General features: G+C 42.7%; 1 protein-coding gene and 1 long non-coding RNA gene across 3 annotated transcripts in view; one reads left to right on the forward strand and one right to left on the reverse strand.

The window, feature by feature from the left end:
- Positions 1-751: 751 nt before the first annotated feature.
- On the forward strand, positions 752-7,216 carry LOC134169826 (uncharacterized). The gene is made up of 3 exons (XR_009967019.1): positions 752-886; positions 6,911-6,999; positions 7,085-7,216. It is a non-coding gene; the product is annotated as an uncharacterized LOC134169826 (long non-coding RNA).
- Positions 7,217-14,175: 6,959 nt separating this feature from the next.
- Positions 14,176-17,097, reverse strand: part of GPR132 (G protein-coupled receptor 132) — a 79,211-nt gene continuing 76,289 nt past the window's right edge. For both annotated transcript variants that reach the window (XM_062630688.1, XM_062630687.1), the window contains exon 2: positions 14,176-16,858. In XM_062630688.1, coding sequence (XP_062486672.1) covers positions 15,740-16,834 — 1,095 coding nt within the window. In that variant the 5' untranslated portion in view covers positions 16,835-16,858 and the 3' untranslated portion in view covers positions 14,176-15,739. The remainder of the gene's footprint in view (positions 16,859-17,097) is intronic.

Consider the following 17,097-nt stretch of genomic DNA (forward strand, 5'->3'; position numbering starts at 1 on the left):
CCTGGAGCTCCCGCCCCGCGGGGGGTGCCAAGCCTCATGACTCCATTAGCAAGGCTTGTGGCATTTCCTGTTTGGGCCTGGCCTCCCAGCCTCAGGTCTCGGGGCTAGAGCACGGGGAAGCCGCTTCCTTGGGGCAAAGGGAAAGGCTAAGGCTTCGCACCCTTCAGGAAGCTGTTCTTTCAACCGCTCTGCTGAACGAAAAAAAAAACAATCAAACATAACAAACCAAATCAAAACCAAACCGAAAAAAAAAAAACAGAACATCCCCTCCACCCCTCAAATGCTTTGGACGCTGCTGTGACCTCCAGCTCGCGGCTGCTGCACATCTGCAAGTACTTAGTCTGAGCGAGCGTTTCTCCGTCACATTCGCGGTCTTGCAGCTACGTGCCACTGTCTCCGAAGTAGCCAGAAAGGAAGGGGACCGGGAGATAGTCGCAGGAACACGGCAGCTGCTGCAGCAGCCTCAGGCCAGAGGGGGTGGGGTGGGGGCTGCTGCCCGCGGTGGGCGGGGAGAGAAAGAAAATGGGGAAAAAGGAGGGTAGGCAGCGTGTGTGTGTGTGTGTGTGTGTATGTATGTATGTATGTATGTATGTATGTATGTATGTGTGTGTGTGTGTGTGTGTGTGTGTGTGTGTGTGTCTGTGTCTGTGTGTCTGTGTGTCTGTGTCTGTGTCTGTGTGTCTGTATCTGTGTCTCTGTGTCTGTGTGTGTGTCTGTGTCTCTCTCTGTCTGTCATCAACTGGTCCTGGGGGTGAGGTTCAGTAGGAAAGGCTGTAAACAGCAGTAGCGTGATACGGGATAGCAGGAGGAGATTAACCCTTCCATAGCAAAGCGAGATCAGCTTTTGGGACAATACAGGTTATGAAGTGCAGTGTTTTCCCCTTGGGTAAGTTCCCCTCACAGTTTCTTGCAGTGGGCTTATGGCATCATGGTGTAAAAATATGAGTCAAAACTTTGAAAGAACAATACCACAAAGAGATGTTCCCATGCTCTATTCAGCTTGATATTGGCTTCTAGTTTCGTTGCAAGATACAGAGAGATAATACAAAGAGGTAATCCCACAACAAATCCTGCAAGGACCTTTAGCCTTTCTGGACTTCCCTTTTGAGGTAGTGTGGGGGGTGTTCACTGGAGGTGCTCAGCTAGAATAATTCATTGGTATTGCTCTTTCTAGTGATAGCATCATCTATATAGTAAGGTATATAATTACCCTTTCTTTACCTTTATATATATATGTGTATATATATATAAACACACACAGTGAGGGGGTCTTGTAATTTTTGTGTTGTGGGTTGTTGGGGTTTTTTTCTTCCAATAAATTCTCCAGTGAAACAAGAGGATCTCTGATTGCTTAAAACCTGTATCATCTATGTTTCTGATTAAACCACTGAAAGAAAAATTGTGAAAGGTTCTCAGCACTCTGTCTTCTTTGAAAAGCTGCAGAACTGTCTTGTCGAGGTATGATTTGATTATTCTCAGGAGGAAAAAACTCCCACATATCACATGTGACAAACAAAACTTGCAAAGTCAAAATGGAAGAATCTGGGCAGACCTATGCAAAACAATGCAGCCCTAGAAAGCAAACAATCCCTGGTAAGACTAAAAGTGTTATAAATAATTTAATCTAATTGTAAACACAATGTGACAAAGATCAAATTTTAGCTATGCACTAAAATTTTTCATCCTCCTACTGGTTTTGGTAAACGGTTCTAACACCAGAGTTAAAACAGGTGAAAACCTGGTAATTTCCTAAACATATTTATATTTTGACAAAGCTACCTCAGTGCATGAAACTCACTGCAAGCAAAAGCAGAACCAATGCCTGTGTTGAAGTTCTAGAGACAAAGCATGGAGCAGAACTGAAAAGAAACGTCTGCCAAGCAACTTTATAGGGGAAACTGAAATGAAGACAATAGCTGCATACACACACACACACACACACACAAGAAGGGAAATTACTGGTCAGAAATGGCAGGAGACTTTTAAATCGAAAAGTGATTCTGAATGTGTATTCAAAGCTTCTAGACAACTGAGAAGCACTGTACCTAGTAAGACAGTGCAGAGCAACCTGCTTGCTGATGAAATGAGTAATACAGGTGATGGGGAAGAAAATTATGTAAATCAGCTCAGCAGATCTCTCATAGGAAGATGGGTCACTAGTGGGCACCTAGCAAAACCTCCAGAGCAAGTGGCAATCCCAAGGGGATTCAAAAGGACTGGCAGCCTTTATAAAGGTGTGATTGTCAAAGAGGGGTGAATGGGATGTCTTTGAAAACAGGAGGTACAGGGCTAGTTTAACAGGAGCAGACATTGCCTTGACCTCTCTGAGAGGGTCCTAGGTGCAGCTCCATCCTTAGCACACGGTGGGGCTTATTTGAGCTGGAGCCGCTGCTGCATAGCTAGAGGACTGATTGAAGTGGAACAGCTACCCCGAGCCCTTTCTCTTGGCAGGCCGTGGTTAGCTTGTGCTCGGGGTGGATGAGGGAGAGATCCAGCTTCAATCTGTGAGAGCTGCATGTGCACACGGGCTCCGTGCAAGCTGTGGTGGCAGCCAGCTCGGGCTCTCCCCATCCCACAGCCCGCCTGTGCCGGCAGAGCCTCCTCGCCGGGAGTCCCTGACTGCCTCTTCATCCAGCAGTGGCTGGTACTGGGTGGTGTGACCTGCGTGCCATGCTCATTGGAAAGCAGCCAGTGCTCCCAGCCCCCTTCCTTCCCTTCTGGCGCAAGCCTGTGATGGGCTGTGCTTGATGCCTTTGGAGCTTTGCTGCTCCTTTCTCAGAGCTGCTCAGCCCCCGCTGAGCTGGCCAGACTTTCGCACATCGGCAGTGCCGGGAAGGCTGGTTCAGAGTTGGACAGTGTTTATAAATCCACAGAAATGAATACAAACTCGATGGCCAGGAGCAGGGCTGGAACTATTCTTTTGAAAGACAGAAATAACCAGACATGACTCAGCCCTGAACTGGAAGCCATGAGCTGTCATCAGTGCAGTGCTGTACTCTGGGTAGCGAGTCTTACTGAAAGACAAGGTGTGTTAGCTCAAGCTCTGTGCTGTACCGGCGTGACTGCATGAGATTTGGAAGTTTTGGCTCTGATCCCGCTGGTTCAGAGCAGGAACAGAGCTTGCTTGCCTCTGCCTGCTAAAGACAATGTGGACTTGGTCTGAGTCTATATTGTTTCTCTCATAATTACAGTTTGATTAAAGCACTTAAGATACGTTTGTCTTTTTAATTTGGCTCCAGAGTAGGGCAGGAGGCCCACTCATAATGTACCATTTCCTTTGAGCCCAACCTGGCAAATTCTGATTACTTGTGAGATAGGCAGCATTATGAAACAGGCCTGAGTGCTTCTGCAGACAAGCACATTCCTGCAAGCAGAGCTAGCCTAAAAAATCCAGGAGCAGATGGAAGAAAGGCTAAGGAGGGTAATTAAATGTGGCTGTTCCCTAAGAAGTAAGCCTGTTGTAGCAGCTCAGGTGGGCCCTGTAAGGCAGGTACAGGATACAACTTAATTGTGTGAGGTCTGCAGTCATGGTGCATTGGGTTTAAGTGAGTTTATATTACAGCTTGTTAATGTGTGGACCACCAAAGATAGCTGGAAGTTCTGCTCAGCATTCAGTGAGGATAAGCTTCTCCTTCACTGTTCTGAGCCTGGAAAGGCTGTTGCTCTACCTGTAGGAGGGGGTTGGACAAAGAACAGCAGGCGTCTGGTGCCTGTAAAACAAACCGAAGCATTCATACTAAGAGTGAGCATTTGTGGGCTAACTGTAGCTTGATGTTGGATGAGAATGATGCTGGCATCAGATGTTAATGGCTTGCAAAATGAGAATAGCATAGTCAGAGCAGTCATTACTCCAACTAATCCACACACCAGATAATACATGTCTGAATATGGCAGCAGTTGGCTGGCTGTGTTGGCTGAGCTGGGTGTTTGTGCTAGTGAAAAACCTAAGAGCAGCAGTAAAGAGGTGATGGAGGGAGGGTATGTGGCTGTCAGTACAGCAGTGGCAAAGAAAATCTGTTCTTAGGCAGAAATCTGTCTGCCTCAGGCCACCAGCCTCAGGCCCTAGGTTTTATGGCTGTGGTTATCTGAATTACCTGGTAGGAGGCCAAAGGGATTGAAAGTGACATGAGCTAAGAAACAAGTTTTCTTTAAGAACTTGTACAGATCAAGAAACTCTGTGAGCTAAAACCACCAACACTGTGTTTATCTAAGTCAGCTACTAACTTTATGGAACCGATAATAAATTGCTAAGAAGTATTAATACGTTTTGACTAGAGGAAATAGAGTGGAAAAACAACACAGGAAAGCTATTAGACTTGTACTAGTCTGAAAAATTTTAGCCTGCCTGGCTAAAGTGGATGTGTTGGAGTTAAGGACCCTTCACAGGCAGCTGTAGAAGCTGCTGACCATATTTCCTCTTATGGTGGCAAGAACTGGAAAGAAAGAGTGCCCTCATATTACAGTATTTATTTATGCTCCTCAACCACTGAGATGTGCAAAATAAAAATAGAAGGAGCGTTTTCAGCAAGATTTACGGTTGCCAGATAAATTGGAGTAAGTGTTCTGCATGGTGGCTGATACACAAACCAAAGGGGCACAAAGCATCCTTGAGAAATTCCAGCCATGAAACCACATAATGTGTATGGGCACTGTCAGGCAGGGGCCAACAGCCAGTACGTGCATTTGTGTTGGTAGTGAACATCTGTGGTAGTAACAAAGCCCAGATGAGAGGAAGACTTTCCAAGTGGACCTAGTGAGATGCTAAACTACAATAGAAATCTCCAGTGGCAAAGCACCATGCACTGTACTAGACAGGAGAAGTCTTCAGATTATGCAGTAGCGGTCAGCAAAGGGATTTTAAAGCGCTGAATGTTGTTTGGGGGTTTATTTTAAGGCTTCTAAGCCCTCTTCTGGATCATCATGGTAGTTCTGTTTATGTTTATAAGGGGCAGGATTGTTTTGTTGTTGCAAAGTGTTGCATTATTATAATGGTTTTCTAATAACTAGAGGAACACACCTACTTCCTTCATAACAAGGATTTTCTTTTAAACATACATTTTGGACACTTGAATGCCATGTTGTCTGATGCTGCTTAAAATACATGTTCCATATCTAAGCATAAATACCATAGGGTATGACAGTTGCTATAGCAACTAAGCATCTACTGTTAAATAGCACCCACAAGCTCAAAAAACATGTGCACCCTGTCACTACACAAGGTATTCCTTTCTTTGCAGCAAGCTAAGTACCATATTTTCATCTCAGCATAGTCTGTTTCTGATAACTATGTTTGTGCTGTGCATGTGAAGATCCTTTTCCCCCCACCACCTCTGCCTTTCTTTGAAAACTGCAGATACTGGAAGAACAAAATAGCCTGAAGCAGTTGCAAGCTGAAGAGGTTAATGAATAATTCCTGTTTCGTATATCCTTGAACGTACATTAGAGTGTGGCTTTCAGATTTTTTAGGCCAGATTTGAGGCTTACACCTTTGCTGTTCTCCATCTTTTCATATTGCAGTGTTTGACTCTTAAAACCAGCCTTTTGGAAGGCACTGTGCTTTTTCTAGAAGCTGTGTCGCTGAAAATTACAATAGCAGTGGGAAACAAATCTCTGCTGTAGTGGCAAACTGGAGAGTTATAATTCAAAAGCACAGTTAAAGCTAACAAAACTTTTAGGAGTGTGTAGGTCAGTTACTTATTTTTAGGTTTGCCTTAATCATTTGGACCATGAAAAATAGAAGGAAAAAGTAGAAAAATAAAAACACTGAGTATGCAGTAGTTTAATCCTGGTGGTTGTGACTTTAGTAACAGCTGTTGACAGCGTTAGTTGTTCTACACTTTCCAAAACAGAAATGTGATTTTCTATTGAATAAAATTGAGCATTAGTAAGAGAAATATGCTGGTTATAGAAGTTAACTCTTTATCTGCAAGTTAAAATGACCCTCTGTGCTCCATGGAAGAATAAGTGAAGGCTGTGATGGCTTGTTGGAGTGTTTGGATTGTTTCCAAATTATGTTTTAGAGTCTGGTGAATTGATAGGTTAAACTGGAAAACGTCCAAAAATTATTGCTGTCTTTCATTTCATGGTGGCTTATCTGAATTACACATTCCTTAAGAAAAGAAGTCATAAATTATAGTAGGAACATCACAATTATAGTTTAATGAGGGTATAAAAAAGTGAGCTTAATTGGGTAAACAAGATGCAAAAAAGAATATTAAAAATGTGATTTTTTTACCCTATTTTTTCCTAAGAGGATGATTGCTAATGCCTGCCTGCCTGATCCGGTTAAAGGGTTAGCCCAATTAAAAGCATGAATATGAACATACATAAATATGAACATACATAACAGGCTGTGAGCTGATCTTGTTCTCGTTCTCATCCTGTCCCATGATGGGAATGACAGCTTTGACTTTTATAGCAATAAATGAATGTTAACTCATGTCTCCTGGTGCTCTGTCAGTAGCCAGTGGTTTCCCAGCAATCATTTCAACATGTCTAATGTTAATGGAATAATAAATGTTTAATTTGCCTTACTTAATCTGGCTAACAAATAGCACTAAACGCCAATAGACTTGGGAGAAAGTCACCTGTGCTGCAGTGAGCAGTGTTGTAGGACCATGTGGAGAGTGGTTAGCTGAGACAGGGAGGCAAAGTGGGACTCCTGAAAGAATTGTTTAGAATTTGCTGGGTGTTTAGTTACTGCAGGGGCTGAATGCCTTCGGTGGTATGTTTATGCAGTCCTGGCACTTGAATCCTCTCCAGGGAATCATGGACAGATCCCTGCAAGTTCCATCATCCTCTATTTTTTATTATGTAATGCAAGGGTATTCTCTCTCTCTTTTTCTTTCCATGATTCTTCTTGCTTGCTTTCACTTCTGTTTTTTTGCTTCTTGTTTTTCTGTGTTTGTAGCCGCCTTTTGAAAAAAGTTGCATATTTCTTTGACAGTTGGATAGATATTATAACCCAACCTTGTGTCTGCCTCAGCAGCTGTCTGTATGGTAAGCATGAGCATAAATACACACAAATCATCCGTACGGACTGATTTACCTAGCAGCACAATGTCTTACAAATTTATGATTACAGGCTGTGCACTTAAGAGATACAAGAGATACTGTTTTTTTTTCTTCCATTGTGAAGTCCATTGGCAGCAGGAGAAATATGGTAGAGTCTGGTGCCCTCTTGTGACTACATTAAACTCGTGGAGAAAACATCATCCCCTGAATTAAATGTGATCGAGATTGAATTACACTGGAAAGCACAAAGAAATTTATCCAAAACAAAAGCTGGAAGTATAGCAAAAGGGAATTGATCTCTCAGGATAATTTCTGAAATGAAACTTCTGCTGCATGATTCAGAATAGAGGCAGAAGACTCACAACCCATAGTTGACTGATGTGTTGAATGTTTCATTGATTTGTTGCTTTCATGAAAGCTTTTCTTCATGCTAGTCAATTAGACATGATACTGAAGCATGGACAAATCAGGATGATACATTAGTATTGCTTTACATCATGGAAGAATATGTCCAAGCTACATTTCTACATTAAAATAAAAGAGATTTTTTCTCCAAACTATGGATGTTTGAAGTCATTATGATCTGAAACTATGGACCAGCAAAAAAAATTCAGATTCATATTTCATTTTCCACAGCTAGTTTCACAGCTCTGGTTTAACTTCATGTAGATTTATTTGTAATGGTATTCAGTAACTCCAGAGAGTTTTTTTTCCTTGCAGAGTGTTATTTTTAATCTTGGAATTTGACTAAGAAACTGTTCTAGTATCAGAAATTGAATGTTAAGAAACAAAAAGACAAATATTTAATATAATTTCCAGCTTTTCCCCTCTCATTAGAGGGGATCGTTTCTGGTCAGAAGAGGGAGTGAATCATCCTTGGATGAAGCATGCAGAGTCCACTCAGCCTCCTATTAGGGAAAGCCCCTTGCTGAGTTCTAAAATCACACATGCCTTTGAATTCTGCTTTTGTGGATACTGAAGTTACCTGCTGACCTTTAGTTTCCCTTTCTATTATTACATTACAGTCTGTCAGTATCTGCTTCATACTGGTGTGTACAAAGGAAGTTCCACATTTGCCCTCTTTTTACTTGTTTCTGATAGAAACTTAAGATTTGTACTTGGCCTGTGTGGAATCTCCTGCCTTTTGTTGACAGGCCATTCCCACGGTAATAATCAAGACAGCAAGAAGTCAGCCATACTCCTGAGTTCCCTTGTTATTTAATGTACATTTTCCTTCTATTTTGCATATTGACGCATCTAGTCTTGAGTTTAGTTTGAGGGTTGTGCATTTGTTATCTTCCAGACACAGCTATTACTGCAAACAGTGCAGTTAAGTGCACCATTTCACTGACAGCTATAGACTGGCTGTTTTCCTAAGCGTTATTTTAGGAAAGATTTGAATGAAAGAGGTAGGCAGGAACCATACATGCAGCTAAACAGAAAATTACAGGATTTTTTTTTTATTACCTCATTAAATGTCCTTTACCCAGCATTTTGTCAAGTCACCTATAAATGTCAAACATACAATAATAAAAACTACCTGTAGTGGGTAGTGTGAGCCTACTCTTCTAGACTACATTTAAGAAAGGCCCCCTACCCCCTGAAATTAATCAAATAAGTAAGCAATAGTGCTGTTGCCTCAAGCATATCAGGCTCAGACTTTCAGAAAACCATTCCAGAAACCTGGTGCTAAGAAAGTGCTTCCCAGCACATGTAAATAATGCCAGGAAGGGAGGAGCCTGAGAGGCAGTGTCTGCATGGTTACATCTCGAAGCACTAAGGATTTTAGAGATTATTACCGGTGGCTTACTGTGTACCCAAGTTGCAACAACAAATGCTATTAGTGTTACTGACTGTAACCTCTCCTGTACCTGGAGAGGTCCTATGAACCTTGTGTGCACTTGGCCCTGAGCGTTTCTAAGTATGAATCGCTGTTACTTTTACCTTTTGTAAGCAACAAAACACCTCCAAACACCGAAATATCCCAGAGAAGAAAAATCCCAGTGAAGTCCACAGAGGCTTAGTGCTCATGTTAACAAAAGGAGACCCAAAGTTAAAATGAAAACTTGCCTTTTTTTTCTTTTCTTTTGTTTTTTTTTTCTTTGTGATGCCTCAGGGTAAAGGGGAAAAAATTAAAGTACTTTGAATCTGCCCCTGAAAGTGCAGACGCATTAGAATTTGAGGTTTAGTACTATTTGCCTCCATGCCATTCATTGCTCCATTGCAGTAAGCTCTGAATATGCACATGACACACCTGCTCACTCTTTCTAGTATCTTCTGCGAAGGCTTGTATTTTAAACTGAGAAGACAGACAATGCTCAAGGGAAGAAGTGTCCCATTTTACAGATGGGGAACTCTGATACAGCTGGGGCATTTCTAAGTAACTTTCTGAACACTCAAATATTTGCATACTCATTCAGAACATCTGCGACTTAGTGTTTACAAGGCTTTTCAGAACTTTGTGTATCATACAACACGCTTTTCCCACAGTACCTCTCTTCAATTTGATTCTTCACCTCCCTCATCAAAATATTTCAAGACAGACCTTTGAACATGCAGGGGATTCTCTGTGATCATGGGCTGAAATGCATGGGCCCTGTCACAGACTGAGGCTGTGGAACAGGATGGATCATTTCATGGTGTACCAAGAAGGCTTATTTTGAGGCTGCTCATGTAGATGATTTTCATGTGATGTTTTGTGAATTTCTTACCACATAACTTATCATCTCTCCTCAGCAGACTTTCCATCTGTCTGCAAGGCTGGTTTTTGATTTGTTATCTCTGAGCATTTCTTACAGGAATAGGAGGGTTAAAACCCTAAAAGTTTTTTCAGTGATCTGAATTACTGATGAGACAGTGAATTTAGAGTCCTACTTTTTCTTACCAATGGCTCATAATGACAGCAACTAACATCTGTTATTAATAATAGTCTAATCTGGGGTAACAGATTTCTCTTTTTTATGGTTCATTTTCCTTTCACTTGAAGATTGCATGATGAGGCCATGGGTCACCCCTGGTGGAAATAGATCGTGAGAAGCGCCCTCTCCTGTGGAAAGGTTAATTGTGCAGGAGAAAAGGAGCACAGCGGAGTGAGATGGAGGGAGCACTGGCAGATATCACATCCTCGAGACACTAGTTGCAGAAGGCATGCTGGAAGATCCATCTCTGGGGATGCTGCCACCTGTATGCTTGCCTGCGCAGCAAAGAGGTTAAAAACATGATTTCACCTCTCTAATGCAATCCCCCCTACCCTTATTTGCTACCTTTGGCTTGTGCTGATTTGAAAACAAGACAGGTATTCTGGCCTGTGAGACAACTTTGGCATAATTTCATTATATAAAGGATGTTTCCTAAAAGATTATTTCCCAGTGTGACCTCTAGGATGACAGCATGCTCACAAAGAAAAGCCTTTAGACTGTGGATGTTTTTGAAAGCCTCATTCTGAGTTAGGTTTCATTACTCACTAGCCAACAGAAATTCAGCATGGGGTTGTACACGATATCAGAGAATAAACAAGATCAGCTACAGGGCCACCAACTGCAGAAGAAACTTTGTCATGCATAGAGAGCCTGAGTTCATTTGTACCTGGTTTTGCCTGTTTTGTGTAACTATCCTCCTTAAGTAGAATTCAGTGCTGAACACGGAAACATTTCTTAGGTAGGAATAGGGTTTTATAAGTGAGTTATTCAAAACAATTACTTAAAAAAATGGATTCTTTAGAAATAATATAAAATTGATGAATAAACAAAGCAGATATATTGTCTGCAAAACCTAGTTTGGCCAGCTGTAGTTCATTGGCAGAAATTATTCACTTCATGCTTCATAGTCACACTTAAAATAACCAGCAATCCAGTTATCTCCCAGGTATGTTATGAATGTCTGACACAACTCTTCTACCTAAAACTACAACTATTCTACCTAAAAGAACAACTCTTACTCCTAAAACTACACCTATTCTACCTAAACCTACAACTCCTAATGAAAAACGAACAATCTTCTTAAAAAACAGCAATCTTCAAGGAAAACGGGAACTCTTTGAAGGAAAACTTCAAACAGCATGAAAACTCCCCTGTCAGCCAGCCCTGGAAACAAGCAGCACAAGGTCATTTCAGTGAGGCTACTGATGGTCATTGTGTTTGCCACGCGCTGGGGAGAGCGGGACTCTGCCGCGGGGCTCAGCCCTGGCTGGGGCTGGGAGCCGGCCTCTACGCGATCACACTCAGCTCGAGTGTCCCAAAGGCAGCGCAGGGCAGCGCGGCGGTGGCGCTTGTGCCGCCAGGATGAGGCCACCGGGCACCGTGTCCCTGCGGCGGGGACGTCACACACAGCCCCAGCCCCAGCGCGGCAGCAGCCAGCCCACCCTGACTGCCAGCAGTGGATGGGGGGCACGCGCTGCCTTGCCACTCATCAGCTGGTATCCATCCCCTCCACATCCACCTCCATCAGTTTGTCCTCCTCCACCTTCATGTCCACATCCATTGGTTCCTCCCCTTCATGTCCACATCCATTGCCTCCTCACCCAGCCCCACTTGGGTCTGCATTTGCTGGCTCAGATACAGTGCCCGAGGGGCAGGGAACAGGGCAGTAGGGATGGGAACAAATGAAAAGGGCCGGGAGTAGGGCAGAAGGGCAGAGCAGGAACAGGGCAGAAGGGATGGAGCGTGCAGGTGGGCGCAGGGGAGAAGTGTGGGGTCAGGGGTGAAGGTTTGTGCTGTTGTCTGGACACGGGCAGTTGCCGCTGTAACGCGGGCTGTGACATCACCCCAGAATTCCAGAACTGCTGTGAGCAGGGGATGGGGACGAGCCCTGAAGGGGCTGCAGCTTCACGGGGGACATTGGGCAATCGTTACGTGACCCCCTGAGACGACAGAGACACACTTTGGTGCTTAAATAATCAATAAAATGTTTGAATGCTGCGCTGGCCATCTCCAGATGTGCCAGGGCCATCTCCTGTGCTCCCTCCCTGTCGCACAAGCAGTCAGTGAGCGACCTGAGCAGTGCTCATGTGCTGCAGTTGGGATGTGTCCATGGGGCTGGGATTCAGCGCTGCCCAGCCATGTCGTCCAGCCGTGCCCATCACGGGTGAGCCCGTGTGAGAACCTGCGCCCCATGCGCAGTGAAGGCTGCGAGGGCAGCACAAGATGTGGTGCCAGCAGCGTGTGTCCAGGGCTGCCTGCTTCAGGAGGGGTCTGCAACAGCTCCGCACCTTGATTGCAGCGATCATGAGATGGTCGAATTCGAGATCCTCAGGACAGTGCGAAGAGCGTGCAGCAAGCTCACTGCCCTGGGCTTCAAGAGAGCAGACTTTAGCCTCTTCAGGAACCTGCTTAGGAAGGTTCCATGGGATACAGCCCTAGAGGGCAGGGGGGCCCAAGAATGTTTTCTGATACTCAAGGATCACCTACTGCAAGCTCAGGAGTGTTGCATCCCAACTAGAAGGAAGTGCATCAGGAGGGCCAGGAGACCTCCTTGGATGGATAAGGAGCTGGTGAGGAAAATTAGAAGGAAAAAAGAGGCTTATAAAAGGTGGAAGCAAGGACAGGTGGCTTGGGAAGAATAAAGGGATGTTGTTCGGGAAGCTAGGGACCAGATTAGGAAAGCTAAGGCTGTGCCTGATTGCAGCACCAGACCAGGTGCCCTGCAGCCACCGAGGGGCTCATAGCAGCCTTCCAGTATCTGAAGGGGGTTTATAGGGACGCTGGGGAAGGACTCTTCGTTAGGGACTGTAGTGATAGGACAAGGGGTAACAGGTTAAAACTTAAACAGGGGAAGTTTAGATTGGATATAATGAGGAAATTCTTTACTGTAAGGGTGGCGAGGCACTGGAGTAGGTTGCCCAGGGAGGTTGTGAATGCTCCATCCCTGGTGGTATTCAAGACCAGTTTGGACAGAGTCTTGGGTAGCAGGGTGCAGTGGGAGGTGTCTCTACCCATGGCAGGGGGGTTGGAACTGGATGATGGTAAGGCCCTTTCCAACCCTAACTATTCTTTGATTCTATGATTCTATGAGTAAGTCAGAGGACAGATCCAAATAGCTGTGTTGAAAACTGCAGATATGATGTAGTAGGTGAACCTTTCTTCACAGCACAAAGGAGCCTTGCATTCTCACTGGTAATGTTCTGCAGGAGAAAAGGATGGAAAGACCCACACAATCAATCCACCCTTCTGATCTGCTCAGACCTGAGTAGTGTCCTTTGCTGCGTCTCTAGCATGTGTCCCTGTGCTGAGGCCTTTCCTTTGCCAGTAAGGCACAGTCAGATACTATGTGACAGAACAGATCACATGTTTGAATTCATCAGATGAGAAACAGTTGGTTCATCTGATGGGATATTTTAACAACGCAATAGCATTTCTCAGTGTCATCACTCAGATGTAAAGCTGCTTTTCCGTCTTTCCAAAAAAGTGAGGATTTGGAGCTTTCCCTTGTGGATACATTGCTTGGTACCTGACTCCTAATCCCTGCAGTAACCGGACACAGAATATTTTACTTTAGAAAGCACCTCTGGAGATCATCTAATTAGATGATCCAAGTTAGATCAGGCTGCTCAGGGCTTTGTCACTTCTAAGAATTTTGTTTCAGAGTGCATCTGAACAAACAAGCTCCAAGGATTTTTGTTAAGAGAAGATGCATAATGACATAGTAATTTAGAACAGCGTATAAATTAGGCAACACAAAAGAATTACAGACTCTGCATCAGGCCCTTCTAATCCCTGTCCCCTGCATCTATGGCCCGGGGCTCCAACAGTGATTACTCTGAAGATACTCATTTTATATCAGAGGAAAAACATCATAGAGATTTCTAAATTAATTGAGGTGAATATTCAATGTGCATCATTTCAATTAGTTCAGAAGTCTGTACCTTTGGTTTCTTGTAAATTCACTGCTATTATTCATCAAAGTTTACATTTTGACTATGAAAATCCAGAGGTTAAGGCAGTTTGCATATGCGTCTCCAAAGATTAATCACCAGCGCTCACCGGCGCTGTTACAAGCAATGCTTGCTGGTGAATTTTTTAGCAAAGAAAAGTTTGATTTTCAGCAACGGAAAGTTTGATTTTCAGCAAAGTTACAGCTATTCAGCACTTTGTAGATCTCTCCTTGATACCTTAGAGAGTTTGATCTCTGGGATGCATGTGAAAAGAGAAAAACTGAATTCGTTAATTAGCATCACAGCAGAATTTTACATTTTTCCAAGAAACAATCTCTTAGTAAGTATTATGTGAACTACTTCTGCGGACACAAGCATTTCATAGATAGATGCAAGAGAAGTAATTAAATAATGCAAAAATTAAATATGTCATAAATATAATAACTTGAGGAAATGCCATTTTAGCACAATGCTTTTCCAAAAAGTGTATAAGAATAAAGCATAATCTATAGAAATATCTATGACAATTTTAACATATTAACAAGTATTCTGTTTACATTAACATTGGTCAATATTAATGCAGAAGTTTGAACATTAATAAGAGTGTTAAAATATTACAGAAATAAAACATTACAGATAGAATGATTCTGTAAAACACTTTACAAACTTGTACTCAAATAAACATGCAATTGATTCATGATTTTTGTCTGTTTTACTTTGATGGCATGAAAATATGAAGAAGCTGTTTAGATAGATCTTGCCAGTTTTGTATCATTCCTATTTTTTAAATTGTGGTTTCAAGGCACAGGAAACTACTATCAATAATTTATTCATGGTGAAAGTGACAGCAGCAGCAACACAATCTGCCCCAGCATAGTGTCATGTGTGCACCAGCAGTGTGTTTGAGGGAGTTCCCTCTCTGGGGCAATGGGACTGTTCTCCATGCTGCCAGCCCTTCCTTGTCAGTAAGGCACTTAACTCTTGTGCAGACTTCTACACAGCAAAAGTTGGATCAATACCAAAAGGGAAGCCAGAAATGAAAGATTAAGCAGAAATGAAACACAAGTTCAACAAATGTTTGGAACTGACATAAAAAGTCCCTGACTCCACTTAGAAATGTGAAAATTTTCTATGTACTTCTGTGCATTCTAGATTTAACTGCAAAAAGTTTACTAATCATAAAATATCAAGCATTAGAATTGTACATTTTAAGACTTTCAGGACAGTGCAGGATCTTGACTAATACAGAAGTACTGTTGTTCTGTGTTACCAGGCCACTATTTTGCCCTCTAATTCTTCCCAGAATGTGCAAGGTAGATAAAGCTGCCTACTGAAGTATTAGGAATGTTTTCAAGGCTCTTGTTGAAAGACTTCCTCAGTGTTAATATTTTCCACTGGTTAACCACAAACGTTAACAACAGAGTATGTGTATGAGAATCTGAATATGTACCTCCTCAAGAACTAAACATTTCAACCACAAAAATGGGCCTTACATGTTCTCCTCAGCAGGTATATTTTTTGGTCCAGCTGAGAAGATAAAACTGGTTCTGTATTCATATGAGTAAGAACCAGACCCAAAATAAGTTTTTAAGATTTCAGTGTGAGTCAAAGTAAATTATGTTGTTTATTCCACATGTCCTTAGCAAAGCAATGTTTTCACCAATGATACTGGTGGGCAAACCTTATTGTAGGAGACAAGCAGAAATAAGAAGTATCTCTTCCATAGCATCCTCAAGGAGCTGCTAGCCTATGTGCTGTGGCAAAACTTCCTACGGACATCAGCATGTAAGTTGCGTGCTGCAGTGTGCATCCTGCAGCTGGTGTTGGGAACAACTTATTTGTGCCAGGAGCTAACTGCTAGCTTCCACCTTCTTGGTCTTTGCCGCTATTGCAGGTTTTCTGAATGTCAGATGAATCTGTTATTTCCTTGTTTTCTTCTCTTACCCCTCCTTCCTGTGATTCTTTTGACATTTTCCATTTTATGCTGTCGCTCTTGTGATTAATGGATGAATTTAGCCTGGATGAGTTCAATCTCCATCTTCTCAGACTCCTATAAAAGTCTTTTCTGACGTTTTCACTAACCAGCACATAGATGATTGGATCAGCAATGCTGTTTGCAGTGGCTAAACACAGAAACACTGTAAAAACTGAATAGATGTCTTCTTCAAATGGACATGAGCAATTTTGATGAAACATGAAGTATATGGATCTTATTATGAGTACCACATGGTAGGGAGCAAAACACATCAGGAAAATGATAATGATGGCAATAGCCAGATACTTCACTTTGGCTTTTTGCCGACAAGTCAAGCTGCTGCTTGTTTTAGTACTTTGGAAAATTTTATAGTTTGTGAAAATGAGGATTATGAAAGGTATGGCAAATCCAAATAAGAATCTAGCAAAGCTGAAAGAAGCCAGTTTTATGTCAAGGGGCAAAGTCTCAAAGCAGGTCTTACTACCTGGATTGTCTTCCATGTAAAATACTGGAACATAGATTATTGTAACCACAGCAAAGAGAAAAAACACTATTATGATTGCCTTTTTCTGTCCTCTTCTCCCCCTTGATTCCAGAGCATACACCAGTGCCACATAACGATCCACAGAAATGCAGCATAAAAGCAGAATGCTGATGTATATGTTGCAGAAAAAGATGAATCCTGTTACTCTGCAAGCTTTTTCACTCATAGTCCACTGGTGATCATCTTGCACATAGAGAATCCAGAGAGGCAAGGTACTTAAATACGTCAGCTCAGACAATGATAAACTGAAAATGTAGATGGCAATTACTTTATTCCTTTGGATTTGTATGAATGTAAGCAGGGAAGTTAAGCAATTTGCTGGAAGGCCTATGGCAAAAACAATGCTGTAAACAGCAACCAGAAGTGTCTTGCTGTCTTTGTAGGGAATTCCTGTGCAAATGGAGCTCTTATTTGTGTCTGTACAATTTTCCATTATTCTTTTTCTGGCTGGTGTTTCCTGAGAATCAGAAGACAAGACAAAAAGTTAGCATTTGCATCACGTAAAAGTATGTCAATAAAGGTTACAGTCCCTTAGGTGCCAACAGGGCACCAGGGGAACAAGTGGGATGCTTGTCTTGGGGAAGCATCTAAGACAGGCACTCCGGGCCACCTACTGAGCTGCTGTGTAGAGGGGATAAAAAAGGGTTCTTGATTTCAGGGCCAGCAGTAGTTCTCTGCCCAGACATCTTCTGGGAT

Source organism: Pezoporus occidentalis, unplaced genomic scaffold (assembly GCF_034315485.1).
Source record: "Pezoporus occidentalis ecotype Australia unplaced genomic scaffold, CSIRO_AGI_Poc_V1 ctg36, whole genome shotgun sequence".
In the NCBI taxonomy this organism is placed as follows: domain Eukaryota; kingdom Metazoa; phylum Chordata; class Aves; order Psittaciformes; family Psittacidae; genus Pezoporus; species Pezoporus occidentalis.